Here is a 12,269-nt window from a genome sequence, read left to right on the forward strand (position 1 = left end):
TTAAGACTGATAAAACAAGTTAAAAAAAAGAGACTTTTCCATTTGATTACATTTTGTATGATGGATTATGCAGAAAAAGTAGAATTGGGCTGAAAGATCTATCGCTTTATCACCTATTCAGGTTGTAAATTGTGTTTTTAAAAAGTAACTAAGTAACTAAGTAATTAATTACTTTTGAAAATAAGTAATCAGTAAAGTAACTGGATTACTTTTTTGGGGAAGTAATCAGTAATTAGTTACTGATTACTTTTTTCAAGTAACTTGACCAACACTGCATATGACCAAAGAACGTTGTTACAATAGTCTTCTGCAAACCTGAGCCATGCTGCCATATTATTTTTTGAGAGAAGAGGCTTTGTCCTGAAACCCTTCCAAACAAACCCTACTGGTTCAGTCTTTTTCTAATGCTACAGTCATGCACTTCAGCAGTGAACATGTTAACTGAGGCCTGTTGAGTCTGAGATTTTTTGCAGCTTCTCTGTGTGCTGCACAATCCAACCTTGGAGTGAATTTGCTGGGACGTCCTCTCTTTGGAAGATTGTGTTATTGTGTTAACATACATCTGAATGCTCCAGACCAGCAAAATTGCCAAAACTTTAACAGAGGTGCTCACACGAACTGATGATCGGTTGATTTAGTGCATTTGATTAGCACTTAGCTGCTATTTACACTTTCTATTCCTCTGGAAGCAGTGAGGACGTACTTAGCTTTTCACATGACTGCACAGAGTCCTGTGAAAACTTTGTCACAGTACTGCAGATACATCTGAGGTCTTGTGTTTCCCCTGAGCTCCAAAGATCTGATTGGCTTGGTGAGAGGGCTTTTTATACAGAAAAACAGGAAATAGAAGATTCCAGCTGTGATTTGAAAGCACAGGACATGGCACATTTTTCAAAATGTGATCATATATATTGTGATAAAGTGTAAGTTCATTATGATTTATCATATTATGTGTTGACTTGTTATATTACATTGTTTTGGGGGGGGGTTATTCATTATGTTATTATATTAACCTCAGTTGTGACATCTTTTTGAGTTGGGCCTCGTTTAATAGCTACTTCTTTAGATTTCTTTACCCTTTTTTGGAATTTATGGATAATGTTACAATTATTCTTAAGATTAAAAACTGACTGTGAAATATCCACGCCACACAATCACAGCCGGCTTTTCCATTGCCCTTAAAAGTCTCATTACACAACAAACACACAATCCCACCTGTGTTGATCTCCATCTTTTTGTTGTAGCAGCAGTTAGTTTGTGTTTGCATTCCTTTTCATGTTGGAAATGCAAACCGAACCAAGTCCTTAAAAACATGCAGACCCCAGTAACCCTCAGGGAGTCTCAAAGTGTCAGCACAGTGAAGCCCAGCACCGCTTACCTATGAAGTCATTCGACTTTCCAATGTCGTAGTCCCATACGGTCACCTCCAACGTCTTTTTGGTGAGGTCTGCATATTTTATGTCATAACAGAACTCCTGCAGAAAATAAAAGAGGGCAAAATAAGAGCGCCACAATTCTCTCTCTCAAAACACACGATTAATAATACCTCATCTTTTCAGATCACCACATTGGGGCTTTAAGAGTTGATTTATTCTGATGGACCATCGTCACACACACACACACAAACACTCTAATCTGCAGTTTTTCGGTTTGCATAATTATCAAAACAATTCTGAAAGCTTTTGTTTCATTTCCTGCTAAAATTCATTCTGAACGCCTCATTAGGTTTTAATATTTTGTTAGTGGCTTAAACAAGACGCTGTTTAATTTAGCTCTTCTCGCGCTAATGTTTTTTTTTCAGTCACTACATAACCAGACTAATTTTTGTTAGTTAAGGAAACTCACAGCACAGCAAACGTGTCAACGTATCTTAAACTCAGAGCGGAGGAAATTAAATGTGGAATACACACACGGCTTCTGTAACAGCACGACAGTGTAATCAATGCAGTCCACTGTCCACTAAATGAAACAAGCATTTTCTTCTGAAATCAATTTGCAGTTTGCGAAGCAACAATCTGCGGTTCAATCACCTTAATGAAACCAGAGCCTCGATATGGAGGAGAACCTCATTGCTTGTCTCCAACAGAAAGGCCAGGAGGTGATGGAAGAGTATGGGCGCAAAAGATGTCAGAGGAAATGTCAAGTCGCTGGCCTGTGTGAGCGTTCGGCTGGGGTACGTCCACTCGTATACAAGCAGAAACGTCCGAGCCGAGCTGCCCTGTGGCCCGTTCAGCCTCAAAAACATGTTTGGCATTCTTGTTCAAAACGTGGCCGAAGCAGCACCTTTCTGATTTCAATACAATTTAAAATCAGCTGTGAAGGGAGGTGTTTGGCTGTGAGACTGAGGAGCTCCGGCTCAGCTAAGAAGAACATAAAGGTTGATTACTTAAATTGCTTCCTTCACGGTGTATTTGTCAAAGCAGCGGTATACAGCATGGTAAAGGTCTGGAGGCAATGCAATAGTGTTCAAAAATATATTAAGCTCCCTGTTTTAACAAACATTATTTGCATTTTTGGACAACTGGGCCAGAAATAACTAGGGTTGGGTATCGTCGCTGATTTCTAGAATTGATTCGATTCCGATTCACAAGGTCCTGAATCGATTCGATTCAATTCGATTTGAATCTGGGAAATTTTGCCTCAGACAGTCAGAAATATTATAATTCAGATCATGCATCAGTACATTTACATATTTTTGTATCTATAAAAAGGAAGCTGACACTTTCCAGACTTTATCAAAGGTGTGAGCATCACAGCAGATGCCTTTATGTTAAAGTAGCTGAAGATAAAACACAGAAAAACATGAAGGTGATTTTCCTGGCCTGGGATTTTATAAAAATATTCTGCAGTACATCAAAAACGAAAGAAAAACATTAATCAACTTATGAACATTACCTCTGAAGTTACAGCGGTTTTATTAGAGACACGGCTGAGCGTTTTGTATAATTTTAAAAAGTTTAAATTTGTTCAGAAGCCTATTGAACAGCAGAAATTAGGTTTTCTTTTCGGAAGTGAGTAAAAGGAAAAAAAACATCGGCCGACACACTGTAAATAACAGTAGTCTTGTGCGTAACAAGCAAGCGAATAATGAAGAAAACAGATTTCAGGGATAGACAGGAAACTGTTCTTGAAGTACACTGAGAAAGAGAGAGAGAGCTGTGCATGAAGTGTGATTTTATCGTGGTGGAAGCAAAACAGCAAAAGTAAGAGGGAGTCCATGACGATCTTTATGTGAAGCGTAGTTTGGATCTTCTTTTGCTGCTGGTTCAGTCAATATTGTTTGAAGAGAGATAAAACTAACAGCTTTAGAATCGGCACAAAAAGGGCGTGAACACAAAGCTCGGACCCGCCGAAACATCAGAATCAGCGAGCTGTCGGCTTTCAGTCCCGACCGTGTCCGTGCCGTCGGGTGAAAAAGGCGACAGCTCACTGATTCTGATCAGTTGGCGGGTTCGCGCTTTGCGTTTCCGTCTTTGCGCCGAAGCCATGTACCTGCTCTCATTTACTGTTTTAAATGTTTGGTGGTTGTCGAAATTTTGTGACGTTTCACCTGAGATTCTGGAATTTCGGGCAAAATACATTTATATTTAAAAAAAATCTATTCAAGGATTTTAATGAATCGATATCACGTTATCCAAGCCAGAATCGATTTTAATCGATGAATCGATTATTAAAACACACCCCTAGAAATAACTGACTTGCTTTTATAAACTAAAACACACTGTCCTCTTAACTCTGGCTTTTCAGCTGCTAAATGTTTGCAAAGTACTCACAGTTGCAAACTACAGTTAAAAGTTAATTGTACTTTGCAACTGTCAGTACAGTGCCAGTTTTTACATACATATTATAATCTTAGTTTGAATCATAGACTGAATAAACGATGGACATGAGTACCAATAACAGACAAACTAGGCAAAACCCTGGCAACTGCTGTCACTAGGTGAGACTAGTTGAAAGAGGGTGATGCATAAAAAACCTTCTTGGTCACTAGAAGATTGCTGTGGTTGTCTGCAGTTTGCATGGAAGACGATGACGTGTCTGGAAACACTGATCAGCTACTTGCTGAGTGGCAGTGAAACTTGAACTTTCAGAGTAAAGGTTGTGCCTTAACATTTCTAAAGGTGCAACTTTGACTGTCGCTTGGTGAGTAGTTGGCAAGTGTTTGCAGACAGCTTGGTGTCTTCCATACAAATTAAATGTGACAACGCTGATCTGCAAGTGACCACAAACACCACAGAGAGGCTTTTGGTGCAGTACCATACTGTATGTCTCTTTGGAACCAGTTTCACCTATTAGCTACCAGCAGGTAGCTGACTGGTCTCTAGACCTGTGGAACCAAAGCACACGGTGTCTCATGATGAAACCGCCATCGCCATCTTGATGTTTTGAAGCCTCACATTTTCTGATATACTTCTATACAACTTGAACCTTTTTACAACCCCATGGGGGTTAAAACAATGTAGATGTAATGTAACAACAATGTAACAATGTAAAACAGACAGCTTCATGTTGGTTTTACTTTTTAGGTTAACCAAAGTTGCTAGTGTTAGCTGTCAGCTTAGCGCTCTCACATCAAAATATGCCCACTTATAGATTCAATAAACCAAAGGAGTGTTTATAGTTCTAAAACCAAGCCGACAAATGATTGGGTTATATCATTGTTTAATGTTTTCGCCATTAAATGTATCAGGTTAGGAACAATATTTCTTACATGTAATACTTGCAATAACATATCAGAATCCTGAAGGCATACACTATGAAAAGTGAAAAGGAGAAGACAAACTACAGGTTTTATAAAATCTGAAGGTTTGCCACTATAAAGAAAACTTTTACATTAAATATGAATTTTTCTCTCTTATTATTACCACTGTAAAAAGTATTTATTGGTGCAGATAGAGCCACTAAAACTTTATTTTCAAAGCTTCAGAGCTTCAGGCATTGATAGGACTAAACAGTCACTTAATAATCAAAGTTAACCAGTCAGGAACTTGGCTCATCGGTTTTATAAGGTAAGATCAATAGACCCAGTATGAACCTTCCAGATCCCTCAGGTCATCTGGATCCGGTCTTTTATCAGTTCCCAGAGTCAAAACCAGACACGGAGAAGCTACATTCAGCTTTTATGCTCCATATATCTGGAACAAACTCCCAGAAAGCCTCAGATCAGCTGAAACACTCAGTTTATTTAAATCCAGGTTGAAGACTCACCTGTTCTCAGCTGCATTTGAATAAAGCACCAAATCCACACTTTTAAGCTTAAATTTCAAAACTTACATTTTAACTACTGATTTTATCTACTGTTCTGATTTTATCTGTTTTGATTTTATATACTGTTTTGTTTGTTTGTTTGTTTGTTAATTAGTTAGTTAGTTTGCTTGTTTTAATCAATTTTAAATCATGCTTTTTATTTGTTTTTGTTTCTAATGTCTCTGTAAAGCACTTTGAATCACCTTGTTGTTGAATTGTGCTATACAAATAAACTTGCCTTGCCTAGAAGTTCAGTCCTGATAAAATACACCTGAGTTTTAGCCCGTCTTCAGTGGTAAACACTTGGCTAAACAGGACTTTAATTATTTAAGTTATTTTTGGTTCTGCAGCTTTTTTAAAAAGCCATCTTGTTATGAATTAAGAAAAATTCCAACAGTGTTGCCCTGTCAAAGTGGCTTTTGTAGGTCCCAGGGTTATGAAGGTCGCTCAGCACATAAAGCACCAGATAAAGCTCATGCAACAATAAACAGGAATAAAATAGAAAGAAATGCTGCAAGGTTTAGCTGTGGTTTATACCTCATTGAACTCAGGATTGAGCGTCTTCTTTTTCACAGCAGTCTTGTGCTTTGACTTTTTGTTCTCGTCTGGCTTCAGATACCTGCAGGGCAGAGAGGGGAGGAAAGAAAAGAAGATTTAATACAATTTTCTGATGCTTATATTTATGAGTGAAACAGCAAAAATGAAAATATTACATATCCCTGCAGAGCACACGGTGCTCATGTGTTATTTTAAACCACCATCAGTAATGTGAAGCCTCACAGACGGTGGTCAGACAGCACACTGTACGTTTCTCAGCTGTTATATTGTTCTGTCCTCCAGGGGGTGCTGTGGGACTGCCCTACATTCAACCACGCAGCTGCGTTACATTACACACACACTAAATCACTACATCATCTGATTTTTAGAAACTCCAGATTTTATTAAGGCTTTTCTTTTTTCAGCTTGCAATAATAAAGACCTTGTGGTGCTTTCCCCTCCAGCTGCAGTCCCACTCTATCAAGACTGATGTCCCACACGTGGTTAGTTAAACAATAACATTTCACTCTAGTGTCTGCTTGATGAGATTACCGTGGAGAAGACATCTCACCTCATAACAAAAAGACATTTCCAAAATCAGTCGATACTCCTGCGCATTACTGCAGAGAAGGTCTCCAGTCTCTAGTTTATTTAAACCCTTCATCTCAGATTCTCTGTGTGAGGTTTCTGGATGTTGGTCATTTGTTCCTATTATCGGCTTTCCAACCTTTTTTTGTGGAGCTTCTGGGAGTCATACCACACTTCACTTTGCTAGACCTTAGACAAAACTAATTCATGTTTATTTCTTTCGGTTTTTAGAGAGATTAACATTTTAGAGCCTGTGATATGTACTGCTGTTACTGTGACTCAGGCGTGCAGCAGTAACCCACAAACTATTCTCTGCTGACTGCCAAAATCTGGGGGCTTCCAGTGTAGCCGGTGGATATGGCGGGGTAAAGCTTGCTGTGCTGTGTGCCGGTGACACATTTTGAAAAGTTAATAAACTCCTTTTTTGGCAAATGCAGTGCTTCATTTGGCCATCACAGGGACTGTTTACCTGCAAGCATCCAAAGCCAGCTCAAATGTGATTTGTCAATAAAGCTTGAGGACTGCAGAGGGAAAACTAATTTTCCAGTTTCCAAAACCCTCTCGTTTTATAGCTGATAAACACAGTATAAATGGCCAGTAACACTTTATAATGTGGCCTCAACTCAGGGGTAATTCCCCTGTAATGTGATGGAATATCAAGGTATTTTATTTAAATTACAATGTAATACATTGACCCACAAATATACTAAGCCAGGTTTTTGCAGGATTTTTTTTTTAAAGTGTTACCAAATTAACTTTTTTATTTAAAAAGATAATTTTCATACACATTATTCTGCCGATGAAGGGAGGGAGCATGCAATCGTTCTGTTTGTTTTTGTGTCTCTTTGTTAGCACTCCAGGGTCCACAGTTTCAACATATCATGTTCAGATTTAACTTTACAAAAATAAGCTTTCAAGAGTAGCAGAGATGTAATCTGATTACCTTTTTCAAGTACGAGTAAAGTAAGGGATTTCTATTACAAAAAAGTAATTAGATTACTGTTACTTTCCCGTAAGCATGCTGCGTTACTAAACCGTGATTTTGTTTGTGAGAGTGTCTCATGACAATGACGTATGAGCGTGCGTGGCAGCAACAGACGTGTGTAGATCAACAATGGATAATATGGAGTGCGGGAGAGAGTACTAGCATACAGCATTTAAAACTCGGAAGTACTGACATTACTTTTAGCATATACAATTATTTTTTATATATATACTGAAATATGCAGAAAATAGGTTTAAATGTAAAACAAATTTCTTCCAATGGTAAATGGTCTGTATTTGTATAGCGCTTTACTAGTCCCTAAGGACCCCAAAGCGCTTTACAAATCCAGTCACCCACCCATTCACACACATTGGTGATGGCAAGCTACATTGTAGCCACAGCCACCCTGGGGCGCACTGACAGAGGCGAGGCTGCCGGACACTGGCACCACCAGGTCCTCTGACCACCACCAGTAGGACACGGGTGAAGTGTCTTGCCCAAGGACACAACGACCGAGATTGTCCAAGCCGGGGCTCGAACCGGCAACCTTTCGATTACAAGGCGAACTCCCAACTCTTGAGCCACGACCGCCAAACAAAGACAGTTGCATATAATTTAATTTTTGCTTGATGCAATGTGCATAAAGTAACATAAAACATAAAATGAGTAACATAATGGATTACTTTTTTGGAGAAGTAATCAGTAATTAGTAACTAATTACTATTTTCAAGTAACTTGACCAATACTGCTTGGGAGACATGAGCATCTTGGCTGGCTAAGCATTTGACCTTGACCTAATTAACGCCCACTCACACCCTGGGCCATCTGACCTAAGGAATTCGCATGATAAGGTGGGGCCAGGTTTCACAATGAACTTACCCGAAACTCTGGCTGATTGGGACACACCCAGTTTCACACCTTGGCTCAGGCGATTAGAGGATCATCAGGGGGTCCTTTTGTCCCTCTGTGGGGGGATACTCCCACTAGGTTTATATCTGGGACTCTCCACCATTTGACCTTAGAACTGAAGAAGCTTCTCGGATGAGAGGTGAAACGTCTTCAAGTAACTTAAAGAAGTCCAGACGCTTTTCTTTGCAAGCTCCTTTGACCTTGACCTTAATTGTTATGGCCAAAGGTCATGTTGAGTAATATATCATAAGAAAGGTCATGGAGAGAGCTGCACAACACCCTGTGATGTTACAATGAAGCCATGACAGGCTGATGTCATCAAACTGTATTAAAATCATCAATAAGGATCAAAGTTTTGACTCTCGCCCTTCAGTGATACTGCTCTTGTTTACACTATGTGTTCTTTGTTTTCAGTATTCCAATGACATTTACCTGATTGCTATACATTCAGTTCATACCAAGCACATAATGTTTAATAACTGGAATAAATAAACTCATTGTCGATTTGTGTTTATTGAGGGTGAAGAATCATTTATGAGTGTAGATTTTAAGATATAGTATCATAAAAGAGTGTGTAATGTGGCAATTGGATACGTAGATAACAAGATAAAGAGCAGATATATAAGATAAAACAGTAACTGCTCTGATACAATTTAATACATTGTGTTTAGTTTCAGTTGATAGTTTTGAGTTATATACAAAAGCCAATCCATCTTCAAATGTATCAGTGTTCAATAATAAAGTTAATATGTGCACAATTTTGCACCTTTTTTCTCTCCACCCTTTAAAAAGGTAGATTTTTGTAACTTTTAGATTAAAGAGCAAAACTGTCAACTAAGACTGGTTTTGAAAATGAAGGCTACAAACATCAATATCAATTACAAGAGCTCCTGTCAGGGGTAAAAAGGCTGTATCTTAGAGGGAAGTGCTCCAGTAACAAGCTTTTTCACCCTAAAAGTTGCAGTCAGGCAGTATTTTCTTGCATAGTTCACATTTCTGTATAGCTGTATATCTCATATTTCTGTATAGTTTTTCATATTTATATCCTTTTCATAGCCTGTACATAGCTTGTACTCACTACAGCCTGTACATACTTATAGTTATAGCATATTCATAACATACCTTCATACCGTGTACATTATAACATACCATAATAGACCCATCTCTGTAATATATCTATATTATTACATATCTATATTGTTGCTAATATATATTTGTAATATATCTATATCATGTCTAAAGGACTTCTGGATGGATGCAAACTGCATTTCGTTGCCTTGTACCTGTGACATGTGCAATGACAATAAAGTTGAATTCTATTCTATTCTATTCTATATTTTCTTAGATGTCTTGTTTTCTTAGTATATGAAACGGGTGAACGCATTATTTAAAGACTCTCAGCATAATGCATAACAGTTTAACAACTAGCTCTAAAACTGCTCAGAACATCATCATAAACGAACAAGTTATGTTATTTTAGATTCCATTATCCTTGGTGAAGTGTATGTACCACACAGAAAATTGAGAGTATGTTTTGGAATATGCAAAAGAAATTAAACTTCATATTTATTTAAATTAGCCGAGGCGTTCCTGGCGTGCTCACAAAATGTAACAATGTGCTTATCATTTTCAGTTTGCATTCGCAGTTTGCGAGTCAGAGGAGAAAACAGGGTTTTAGTGCTGCTGTTTCTCTGGATGAAGGCATTTGTGTTTGTATACAGCCTGTCTGTGTGTGTGTGTGTGTGTGTGTGTGTGTGTCTGAGCGAGTGAAGGTTAGACCTTTGTTTCTGTTCTGTTTTCATAAATGATGCACAAGGCAACTTGTACTTATCTCAAAACCAGCATAGTGCATGTTGTTTAGCACCTCTGTGCTTTTGGCACAGTTTTTGGGTGGTATTGCTCATTCTGATGTGGTATATTTCATTGCAATTACAGTATCTCATCACATCCCTCTCTTCTGTTATGTGCCCATTGGACCCTCACAGACTTCAATTTCCCAAGGTAACAAAGAGACTTAAAGGGAGGCTAAGTGGGTTATTCCTCACAAGTGTACCCCAGAGGGAGTGGAAGCTGGAATTGTTGATGAGGACACTGCGGCGAACCTAATCGTTATCACGTAATGGGATTACTGACCCCCTGGCAAAAAAAAAAAATCTAAGGGTGAAAGTTATGATGCAAACAAAGCAATTGTGCAATATGACTTTAAATATTTCCCTGTGTGCGTATGCCATGATTGTAGAGTACAACTATGCCTTCATGCAGTGAGTTTTAAAATATACTACTCTTTACTTCAAAGCCGATGAAATGTACTTGTCATTGACTGAATGGCCATTAAAGAGTGTAAAGTACTCCACTACCTTGTTGACTAATGCGTGTCTGAATTCTACTTTCGCGCAATTTCCGAATATCCCCGACATTACCAGCACATTAGAGCAAATGGCTTAACGTTCATTGACAGCTGTGACTTGATCCTTCAGATAGACACTTAGAAGAAATCAGGTAGCGACAGAGAAATCCTGTGGCGCTGTTTATGTGTCAGATTATACGTTTTCTTTATTCTCCTTCACGTGAATCAGTCAGTAAATCTATTACCAGCCTTGGTGTCCTTCAAGCTTGGGGAAGATTTTTTCCCGTCCTCTGACGGTTGGAAAATTGTTGCCGGTCCCTCTCCACTGAAAGAAGTCGCGCTTTTGTTCTCGAGGTGTGCACAGCAGAGTCGGAAATTAATTGCACTTTCATTGCTCAGCCAGATGAAAGACTTGGGAAATGTTTGTGTGATAAACAGGATTGTCCTTCGAATTGTAGCCTGTGGATGTGGCACAGGTAGTGTAACATCAGCACTGCCAACCAGCTAATCCATTTCAGCACCTTTAAAATGTGCCACATAACAATGGAGAACAGCATTAAAGTGAGCATCAGGAGTGAAAGAGAACTGCTCGCTCCTCAGGTTGCCATTGTTTGGAATTTTGGCCATTCTTAATACGAGCATCCACCATTGCAACATCATATACACTCATCAGCTAATGCATTAGTCAGTAAACCTATTACTGGCTATTGTTCAACTGCTCATTAGTGCAAATAATAATGAGCCAATCACATGGCATCAACTCAGTGCATTTAGGCGTGTAGGCATGTACAAGAGAACCTGCTGGAGTTTGAACTGAATGGGGAAGGAAGATGATTTAAGTGGCTCTGAACATGTGTAGGGTTCACAAAAAGTGCTCAGAAACTGAAAATAGCCAGTTTGTGGCAGTTTTCTGGAGATAAATGCCTTGATGATGTCATAGGAGAGTGAACAGACTGATACAGATCGGACTACAGAATAGGGCTGGGCTATATCATACCGTTCACAGTAAACCGGTGTAATGTTGGGCAATGATAAGAAAGTGAAATATTGCGATAGAATATGGGTAAAATGCGCACGCGCAGTGCCTTTGTTTACATACGCACATGGCGGCAACGCAGAATGAGAAGATCGAAAGTGGATCATTGAATGAAATGGATGAACCAGAACTGGTTTGTAAAAATGCTGCAACTTCAGTGGTGTGGAACTGGTTTAGCTTTCGTCCGTCAGATACGCAACCAAGCACTATTTTTGGTAGAGCATGCTAGCGGGCCGTCGTTATTACCGTGTTGTTTGGAAAATATGGCACACTTAATCAATCCTTTGATTTTTCTGAAAATCGACAGTGCCCCTTATAATCCCGTGTGCCTTATGTATGAATTCTGGTTGTGTTTACTGACCTCGAAACGATTTTATGTCGTACACGGCGCTGGAAAATCTGTCAAATGTTTCAGTACGACTTTGCTAAGCTACGAAGCCACACCGCTTGATGGATTGTCGGAGCATTACGGCTATCGTAGGCAGGAGCCTCGCGGAGTGATACGTACTCTGCTTCAACATAATATTACTGTATTGTGTGTGTATAACCTCTTTTTAAGTTTTGTGGATATTATACATGGTTATGCTGAGGATATGTCGGCCAATTTCCACTGGAAATGC

At 39.0% G+C, this 12,269-nt stretch overlaps 1 protein-coding gene and 1 long non-coding RNA gene across 3 annotated transcripts in view; both read right to left on the reverse strand.

Moving 5' to 3' along the window:
• The window catches only part of doc2b (double C2-like domains, beta), a 190,640-nt gene that overhangs the window by 8,259 nt on the left and 170,112 nt on the right, over positions 1-12,269 (reverse strand). For both annotated transcript variants that reach the window (XM_085173762.1, XM_085173761.1), the window contains 2 exons: positions 5,785-5,866; positions 1,379-1,475 (listed from right to left, as the gene is read on the reverse strand). In XM_085173762.1, the coding sequence (XP_085029888.1) occupies positions 1,379-1,475; positions 5,785-5,866 (179 nt within the window). The remainder of the gene's footprint in view (positions 1-1,378; positions 1,476-5,784; positions 5,867-12,269) is intronic.
• On the reverse strand, positions 7,141-9,456 carry LOC146510427 (uncharacterized). The gene is made up of 3 exons (XR_014876317.1): positions 8,467-9,456; positions 7,837-8,145; positions 7,141-7,798 (listed from the first exon to the last, which is right to left on the reverse strand). It is a non-coding gene; the product is annotated as an uncharacterized LOC146510427 (long non-coding RNA).

The sequence above is a fragment of the Neolamprologus multifasciatus genome, chromosome 10 (genome assembly GCF_963576455.1).
Source record: "Neolamprologus multifasciatus chromosome 10, fNeoMul1.2, whole genome shotgun sequence".
Classification (NCBI taxonomy): domain Eukaryota; kingdom Metazoa; phylum Chordata; class Actinopteri; order Cichliformes; family Cichlidae; genus Neolamprologus; species Neolamprologus multifasciatus.